The 10,098-nt window shown below is 44.0% G+C and overlaps 1 protein-coding gene across 1 annotated transcript in view; it reads right to left on the bottom strand.

The window, feature by feature from the left end:
- Window positions 1–8,972: 8,972 nt before the first annotated feature.
- The window catches only part of LOC8039312 (E-selectin), a 67,842-nt gene continuing 66,716 nt past the window's right edge, over window positions 8,973–10,098 (bottom strand). Inside the window, exon 18 of the mRNA XM_029983846.4 lies at window positions 8,973–9,717. Within this exon, the coding sequence (XP_029839706.4) occupies window positions 9,246–9,717 (472 nt within the window). The 3' untranslated portion in view covers window positions 8,973–9,245. The remainder of the gene's footprint in view (window positions 9,718–10,098) is intronic.

The following is a 10,098-nucleotide window of genomic DNA, read 5'->3' as shown; positions in this document are numbered from 1 at the left end:
GTGTACAAAATTTGCGAGCGCCAGAAGCGTTGAAGCCCAGTAGCTCCGTCCTGCTAGCGTACACAGGAGAAATCATAAGCAACTTGGGTACAACGTGTCAGAAAGTGGTTGTCAGAAACGCTGCTAAAAATGGGGTTTTTGGTCGTGAAAGATGATCGCCAGGCCCTACTGGGGCTGGACGCAAGCGATGCCTTGGGAATTGTGCAGCACACAGTTCACGCTATAAACACTTTGGAGGAGTACAAGGCTACCAAAGATTTCATGCACCTTTTCGAAGGTCTAGGCTACTTGAAGCAGTCCATAGACCTGAAACCTGGTGCCGCCCCCGTTGTCCAGCCAGCTCGGAATGTGCCCCTATCCCTCTGTCAGCCTCTTCGCGACGAGGTCCAAAGAATAGGGCTAGCGGGAATCATGAAAAAGAAAAACTCCTCCACTGATTGCGTAAGCCCTTTGGTTTTGATCAAGAAAAAAGATGGCAGACTTCGGGTCTGCATGGACCCAAGAAGAACTATCCAACATGTGAAGAGGCAGCATTACCAGCTTCCCAAGCCGGAAGCCATAGAAAGAGAAGTGACCGGAGCCGTCTATTTTAGCTGCCTAGACGCAAACTCTGGATTCCAATAGATAACAATGGACGATCGAATGCGAGAGTTGCGAAATAACTATGTGCTTTCGCAACTCCTTTTGGCAGATACCATTACCGCCGGCTGCCTTTCGGTATCTCGTCGGCGCCAGATGTTTTCCAAAGGACACGGAGTCAAGTATTCGATGATTTACCCGGTGTGCGCGTGTGTATTGGTGACAATCTAGTGTGGGGCGTGACGCGGGAAGAGCCTGATAACTGTTTAATAGCATCCTTGAAAGCTGCTGAAAAATCTGGTTTGACGTTCAACGCACAGGAATGTAGGTTCGGTAAAAGCTTGATCTGCTGGGCAAGTTGGTAATGGACATTCATATTAAAAATAGCGCAAAAAAGAACGGGACAAAAAGACTAAGAAGTACACAGGACAAGCGCTAACTGGCAACTAAAATTTATTGAAGGCTTCCAACCTTGGTATCGCCGTGCACGCGCTTACTCTCTTCGTCTGCTTCTTCGTCTTTTTGTCCCATTTTTTTTTTTTTGCGCTATATTTTTAATATGAATGTAGGTTCGGCTTAACGGAAAGAGTCTCTGGGTGACATCAACGAAGCGAAAGGTATTTTGTTCGAACCAAAGCTGGTTGAAGGTCTGCTGGAAATGCCGGTATTAAATAATAAAACAGACGTTCGGCGTATGCTAGGGCTGATTAACCACTTAGGAAAATACATGCCGCACCTGTCTGAAAAGACGGGGCTGTTGCGAGCGCCTATCAAGTCTCATTCGGTGTTTGAGTGTACCGAGAACCATGCGAGCGAGTGGACTAGTCTCACGCAAATTCTTAGTAGAGCGCCCGTGTTAGAAATCTTTGATCTTCGAAGGGAGCCAAATATAATGTGTGACGCATCGAAAGACAGCGTTGGTGCTGCGCGTTTGCAGTGTCACGATGGTCACTGGCGACGTTACGCACAAATCGAAACAAAGGTGCTTAGCATTTTGCTTGGTTGCGACAATTTCACCAGTTTGTTTACGGACAGAAGGTCGTCATTGAGACATACCACAAGCCGCTCCTGTCTGTTGCTACGATAGGAATTTGTGACATGCCGCCTCGCTTACGGAGGTGTTCTTTTACGCCTTCTCAAAGGCTTAAAAACCTGCAGTATGTTCCAGGGAGGCACCTAGTTTTGGCAGACATGCTGTCACGGGCGTCTCCCGTCGGTGAGGTCGACAAGGCTGGTGCCACGGACGACGTGGAGGTACACGCGATTCAGCTCCTGGGTTCCATAGTGACTGTAGCACCGCAAGAAAAACTAGCCGAAGAGACTGCTCGGGGCATCCTCGTGCATACGAGCACAAGCAGCCTGTCAACCGTATAGCCACTCCAAGGTGAACTCAAACCTTTCGCGTCGGAACTATAATAGGTGGACGGAATACCCTTTAAGGGATCAAAAGCCTTTGTACCTAGAAGAATGCAACAAAAACTCCTACAAAGAATTTGTGCCGGTCATCACGGTTTACAAAAATGTCAAGTAAGGGCACGACGCCTTATTTTTTCTCCGGGTCTCAACGGCGACATCACTGCGCTGATACAAAACCTCTCTACGTGTAGAAGGTTCTCCTACAAGCAACCAGTACAGTCACTACTACTGCGCCCAGTTCCGAGCTGCGCATGGTGCAGGGTCGGGGTTGACATCTTTGCTTTACAAGGAAACTCATACCTTGTTCCGTTTGACGCACTTGCCAACTTCCCAGAGGTCGTGAAGCTGACGGACACAATCGCAAGGACCGTAGTTGCGGCACTCAGCTCCATGTTCACTAGGTACGGCATACCGATCAAAGTCCGCATCGACAATGGACCGCAGTTGTCCAACCACGAGTTCTCCGCCTTCCCGAAGAAGTATGACTTCAATCACGTCACGTCTAGCCCCCCCTACTCTCAGTCTAACGGACTCGAAGGAAAGGGTATGCAGGTTGTCAAGCGCATTCTGAAGAAAACTGAAGAGTCAAGAGACGACTTCTGGTTAAAACTGCAGGCCTACCGCTCCTCGCCATTAGAAGGCGGCCGATCTCCCGGGGAACTTCCTCAAGGCAGGCGTCTTCGGATTGAAATTTCGAATTTTGGCGAAGTGACAGCCACTACAGTGAAGAAACACGTTCAACCTCGAAAAGGGCAATTTCTGCCACCTTTACCTCAAGGGGCACTTCGTGAGGATTGGAGACACTGCATGGTCGCGAAAAGTCAAAGTGGTTGATACGGCCACTCCCAGGTCTCACCGTATGTTTACAGAAGATCGCCAATGCTGAGACGTAACCGGCAGCACCTGCTGCATACCAGTGAGCACTATGTTGAATCGAGTGAAGATGACGACTGGAGTGCGCCCGGTTCAGACAATAGTGACCCCGAGCTATCAGAATCCAACAAGGCGACGCCGCGAAGAAGTGATGACGACAGTCCCAGTGCGTCGGGTTGAGACAGTGGTGGCACCGAGCTACCAGTGCAGACAGGGTCCACCCCGAGCAATGAGGCGACGTTACAAAAACAGCAACCTTCAGGCGATGGTGTGTCAGTGTCACAAGCCAGGAAGTCGACTCGCTCGGTGAAGCCTCCGGAGCGTCTTCATTGTGACTTTGACTTCAATCAAATGGCATGAACTAGTACTTAGTTTTTTATTACTCGTGGGCAGATGTGTCGGGCTTATCATGTACAACGCTTCGCATGACAGTGCACTAGTCGTGCGCAGTGCGGCCTGCGTTATCTGTCAAATTCCGCCTACGTCCATTAAACCAGACTTGTGCTCGGTACTAGAAAAATCTAATGGATTACAATTACAAATTACCGAGCATCAAATCTAATGGATTACTGTTACAAATTACTTTCACTGAAAAGTAATGGAGTGCGTTACGCGGTACGTTACATATTAGTTTAACGTTACTTTTTCCTTACACTTATCCAGAAAACAATAGAAAACATTTTGATTTTTTTGTTTTTAAATTGTTCTGCAACACTACTTTTCATTTCTCATACGCCCGTATTATGATAGTCCTTGTAAAAATAAAATATTGTATATAACAAAAAACATTGTAGTTGAAACTACATTTAATGGGACATGGACGGGATGATTAACATGGTTACCAGCGGCGCCTGAGTCCAGGCAGCGACTCCCTGTGCGCCGCCTCTGATCCACCTTATCAAGGCGGCGCATCCGATGTGCGCGTGGCTGGCGTGACGTCGCCGCCACGCGGGAAAAGTTCGGCACCTTCGCCTCCCAGTCGGGCAACTGGGCTGGGGAGCCGCCAGGGTGCCGACAAAGTAACGTATTTCAAGTAATCCGTTACTTGCAAGGGATTAGTTACCAAGTCTGCATTAAACTATATGATTGTTGCTCTGCACACCATGCTATCGACTGCCCCTTTATCATCCTGATACAGGGGAGACTTTGTAGCAGCAGCTTGGTTTTAACGATGGCTGGGCTTGAGACCTAAAATAAATTGAATGTCTCGATTATTTTTTTTCTTCTCTGATCGCAGAAGACAGCGAAGTTATATCAAAGACACTTTAGACGCTTTGCTGGGGCGGTGCTAGCTTTTACCGCCTTTTTAGTAGGGGGTTGTTTTTTTAAATATTTTAAAGAGCACAGACACTCCTATGTTTACTTTGGCGTATGCTCTTTAGGGATGGGAAAGAAGCGGAAAATTTCTGTCGTCTTGCAAACGCTCCAGTTCCTACAAACCTTGCTTTCGGCGTACAGCGTTAGTATATTTTTTTTACTTCGATTTTAGTGTTGCTTTTGTATCATTAGACTCTGAAATTTCACAGTATAGAGTAAGCTCTTAATATTGAATTTTTTCGTTTATGTTTATACAGTCTGCTTCTTATTAGCTTCCGTCGCTCGCTGAGTAATTGTTTCTCCTTCTGCCGCAAGTCTCGAGCTAAAATCATAGTGGTAAACTTCTACCAGTTCGCCTGCGCACTGACCGTAAATTCAGATAAAAGATCCTAGCTTCTGGCTGTCTTTGACAACCATTTCTATTGCTTTCAGAATGTGTGCAGGTACCCCTTAATGAATTAACTAGGTCACCGTCAGGAAAATTATACTTGATAATAAAAAAAACGACGCCAGGAAAATGCGATAAAAGAGGGAAGGATAAACCGCTATGTTTGCCGTCTTCTTGAAGCGCGAAACTGCACATTTGTTTTTTCCTCATTATTACCTTAGGCCTCTAAAGTCGCCAATAAAAAAAGCTACCGCTGCTGATTTGTCCTTCGCGTTAAAGCATATAGGCCAACCCGAAGTCGGAATAGCCCAACAACCTCTAGAGCGACTTTTTTTTTTTTTGTTGAACATTTGCAATCTATTTTATAGACTAATTTACCGTTTCAGCAGAATAAGAAACATACTTGTACGTAACGCATTACCAGTAACGCGTTATTCTTATCTAATTACTTTTTTTTTTGGTTACGAAGTAGGTACTTAGTTATTTTTCGAGAGAAGGGACGAACAACGTATTTTGTTACTTTTTTATGGAGTCGCGAATGACTGTATCTGGTTACTTCTTGAGAGCAGCGTGTACGGCTGAGGTTACCCTATTCGTGTTCTACCTTAGCTCGCGCATGTGACTCTTACGACAGAATAATTCCAAGAAGAAAATGAATAGGTGCCCAGGGATCTGTTCAAAAGGTAGATAATATTAACTAGACACTTATAGTGGAAGGCGGCTATTGCTACAAAAAGGCGACATAATTAAAGTAACAAAAAAGTGAATATTTACGTTTGAGCTGAAGTAACGCGTTTTTTTTTTTTTTTTTAATCTCAGTAACGAGTAACGTACTTGGTAACTTTTTGAGTGAGTTACGGCCAACGGTCTTTAGCGGGATTTTTTTTTTTCTTCATAACGTGTAGATGTCCGATACAAAACAGTGATAAGTTAATTTAGTTTGCTTTCTTCGCCAGGTTCATAAAGTTAATGAAACCGATTCCATCCAGTTTGCCCGGCTATTGTTCGGGCTACGAGGCTTGTGATACACATGAATCGTGCATATAATATTACTACCACTCCTTAATTGTCATCATATTTGTTTACACTTGGAAAGATAGATCTTATTAATCCCGGCACGTCTATGGGGACTTTGGGGGAAGTACGATGAAAGCAAAACCATTATATTCTTGAATAACGAACTATGAAACACACTTAATTATCTTTGCAGTAGTTAAGTTGTTGTATTTGATTATGTTTAAGAAATATAGCTAACGAACGTTTAACTTGCCCTTCCTTATAAGTATCTAGGATAATTGGTAACATCAACATCAGGCTATTTGTTTGCTCATGATATTATACCAAAATATGTGAGGTGTTCTTAATCGTTTCCGCGATATAGACGCTTTACAGCAGTTGTGCATGGGCGCCGCCATAACTGACCTTCAGTTTTTGTTCCCTCTTATTCCGTTCGCTTCACTTCATCATTACCGCAGCAGGACAGGTTATTGCCATTTTAGATGCTACTGTGTTCTTGTGCCCAACATAGGCCCTTGTGAAGACCCGTCAACGCCCACTTCAGTGGCTCGGCATCTCGGTAAGACAAGAGAAGGGCGGCTATGGCGGCTCAATCTGGCGCGTGTGTAAAGCGTCTATAGACATTATCCTGCTGGGTAAATAAATTGATTCCACTTACCTATTTTTTCTTGTTGACTGAAAATAACGTATTGACGCAACAACAGTTGCATTTCCTCAATTACTGTAGCTGCGACAATCATTTGGCGAATATTGATCAGTTCCAGACGCCTTTTTCTTCATAATATTTATTTGAATAAACACTGCAACGCACTAACGTAGACGTCGTGTTGCATAGGCAGTGTACCCCCAAAATAATAAAATTAGAATAAAAATCTAAAAAGTGTGTCTTTTTGGTGTGCCTTTTATGTCACCAGATACCTTCGGCAACATGCCGTGTAATATATAGTATAACTTAAGACAACCTGTACAGAAGCCAACAGCGATTTTCTGTACACGGTAAGCAAGGTGCTGCTATTAAGCTTTTGAATTACAAATTCAAAAGTGCAACCAGAAAACGCGTCTTCATCACTACGGTCAGTTTTCTTGTTGAATAACAACAAGATGTATTCTTCTGTACTAGTTAAGCAAGATTGGCAGGACACTAGCCTGTTGTTTATCGCTCTGGCATATAAGGCTTTGAATGCCTCGCATGTCTAGATTCACTACTTCCAGAAACGCAATACTTGCAACGAAAAATTCACATTATTGTTTTAAAAAGCCCTCGAGCCGAAACAGAAATGCGTCGATTGGTTTCGAAAAAAAAGAAAAAATTAAGTTATTTTTATTCTCTCCTCTAAACTCCGAATCAAAACTTGAAAATTTTTATCCCATGGAAGTTGAGAATTTTTAAGATCACTTTTATTTTGGCAGTGGCTAGATAACTTAACGTCGATAGTAGCCCCAGGGCACGTCATGCGTTTTGCGTTTTTTTTTTTTAATTATTTTTATCGTTACGGAGAGAAGACACCAACATGCACAGTCAGATGCGACCATGTCTACGAAATATTGCAGGAACATTTGACATCACAAAGTATTTCTGCAGGATGTCTACAGATGCTGATCTCAATGGGCTATGTGTATGCTTCATTCGCTAGGTATCGATTCGGAATTTTGTAAACTGTTCCAGTGTCAAAAAAGATATGATTCTTGAAAAAAAAAAAGAATCAGTTTTGACTGGAGTGGTTATTTTAAAGTTCCTGGTGGGAAGAAAAAGTATTCATTTGGAATTGTACCTGCGACCCTTGAAGAACACTTTTTTTTTAAGTAGACAAAGTGTGTTGGTTATTTGTGACCAACATCTCTTTCACTCAAACACCCACGCACACAAATATACACAGATTCTCTCGCACATGTGCACATATTCTCAAATATACTCTATAGACATTTAATACAGCTGAAAAACGAAAATGTTAACCCATCACTCATCAAGTTATCACCCAACTTCAACTCAAAAGCAGCTGGGAATGGCAACCTCTTACATTGCTAGTATATTTCTTCTTTTTTTCGGACTTACTAGACTATGGATTACGATCAAATAGATGCAGTAAGTCGGTAGTAGTTTGTACTTGTAGTACGCGTTGTAGAGATAATTGCGGGCAATAAAAACATTCTCTAATTATCAGTGATAGACTATTTAAAGGGAAACATATAAATGGTGGTGCATTAGAGTTCCACCAATCAAGACTTATAGTTTGTGGCAGTTAGACTTTCACTCACTATCACTAGATGGCTTTACCCGCAAAACGTCCGTGATAAAGATCTCAACCCCACAACGCTAATTAATAACAAAGAATGTGTACGCAATTAAAGATACCTTAATCATCCTCTTCCAATACCTACGGCAAAGAGCCTGTGAACCTTTTGTGCGTTGCCAAAAGCCAAAACCTATGAATACTCCTGTTTCGAATCTAGACGTCACACTGGTATCTTCCGAAAAATACAAGAGTGAACGTTTTCAAGCCTTCAGGTTTTCTTTCTTGACATTCTCATGCTATAAATGAATACGCGTCACTCAAAGGATTTCATAGCCTAACCTAATATTTTTTTCACAAGTCACACACTAGAAGCTTCAGTTCACCGGCCCTCAACCGCTAATTACTACCTTGAAATTTTAGTGTAATAGCGACAGGATAAAGACCACTGAAAATCAGATCAGACCTACATCAGTCGTGATAAAAATATTGAAACGATAAATTATAGGTCCTATTTAGCCTCCTTTAGAGACAATCGACCTTTCAAAGGCACCACACTCTCGTTAGTCGACGGGCAAAACGAATAATGTTGCAGTAGAACGTTAAAAATCTTCATTAAAGTGCATCTACATTGTGCAAAGGCAAAATAGGGTGCCTTCGATTAAATATATACCTGGGCTCGACTTTTGTTCTCGTGTTTACCAAATATATTCGCCGATGGCAACTGACACTATGTGCTGACAGCTACTGAGAGCAGTTAATATTATAAATAAGGCTTAGCACAATTTATTGCGCTCGCCTCATCTTTATTTTTTTTTTTATTTAAGAGAACTGGGTTCGGTATTCCCTCTGATTGTGCAATATCATATAGGACACCGGAAAGGCTCATTGAACAAACTCCATCTGGAGCTTATCATAGCCCTTGAACCCACACCCACAGCAGAACCTAAACTCCGGAGAACAGCCTCAAGAGTGATTTCATTATCTGCGCAGGTACCTCCGCTTAGTTTTACCCACCTGTGCCTGAAACCCGATATACAAAATTTCGCCGATCGTCAACGTGATACGTTGATGTCAGCACCACCTACTTCTTTGTATATAGCATCACAAGCCTTTCTGGTACGTTCTCTTTGATTGTTCAGTGACAACTGTCCGCTTTCAAAAATCTCACCAGACGTTCTCTTTGTCCGAAATTGTACGTGGGCTTTTACGACAACTTCAAACTCCGATGTGCCGCGGTGGTACACACACTGGGCGAGTCATTTTCTCAAATCCGCACTCGCCGGGATCAAGTCCAGAACCAAGAGGATGATAACTCGGCAGAAGAGTAGACCTCCATGTCCATAACTTAGGGCCTCTTTTTCTTCATCCGAAGTGTCTCACCAAACACCGAAGATGTAGTCACAGGAAGTAGTGCCGTCATATCACACATCGTGACTCTGTAGCGTAGACGTCATGTGACCGTTGGCGGTTAGCGAGCCGTTGCCACCATGGCTTCCCCTGTTGTGGCCGCTGTTGTGGCTACCATTGCGGCTACCGTTGTGGCTACTGTTGTGGCTATTGCCGTGGTGATGGTTTCCGGCAGGATTGCCGTTGTGTCTCGGTGGAGCGTGCGGAGGAGAAGGTGGTACGCCAAGGTTGCCTCTTCCCGATGAGTTTGACGTGGACAGGCTCTGTCCGTTGACGGTGACGTTGGCATAGATGGGCTGTGGTCCTGCAGCGAACGTGACGAGGCCGTTTGGGTTGTGTCGGATGCCGGGTCCGTTGTGATAGGGAGCGCTGTTGGCTTCTGCGGCTTCGAGGGCGAGGCGCGAGAAAGACATGACGGTAGCGTTGTCCTTCTCGACGTTGCGGTTTACTTCGACGTTCTCCGTGTTCTTGACCCGCTGGGCTTTCCTGTTGGGAGATACATTTGCAAATTGATGCTTGACTGTCTGCTTATTTATGTTCGCCGCCGCGTGCGATGCAATCCATAGATGTACTTGACTCTACGAGTTAATGGGAGCAATTGGGCAGCGTCAAAATCAAAAGTCGCCGCTATTTTTGCGTTTATGATGGTTCAGCGATGATAGAACGCGTACAAAAACATGAGGAACACCATGATGGTGCGCTTTTGATGCTGTCTGATCGGTCTTATCAGCTCGTTTCATCGGCTGCGTCTGAACTTAAGGTGAAACAAAGTATAAGCTGGCATGCACAACTTTCGGAGCATGTTCTCTGAAGGACCGCGCGCATTAGAAATTTCTAATGTAAGTTCATGGGCGTCTGGTAAAGCCA

The sequence above is a fragment of the Ixodes scapularis genome, unplaced genomic scaffold, assembly GCF_016920785.2.
Source record: "Ixodes scapularis isolate PalLabHiFi unplaced genomic scaffold, ASM1692078v2 PGA_scaffold8__174_contigs__length_109621045, whole genome shotgun sequence".
Taxonomy (NCBI): domain Eukaryota; kingdom Metazoa; phylum Arthropoda; class Arachnida; order Ixodida; family Ixodidae; genus Ixodes; species Ixodes scapularis.
Note: the sequence above shows the minus strand (reverse complement) of the source record. Positions and strands in the feature narration are given on the sequence as shown.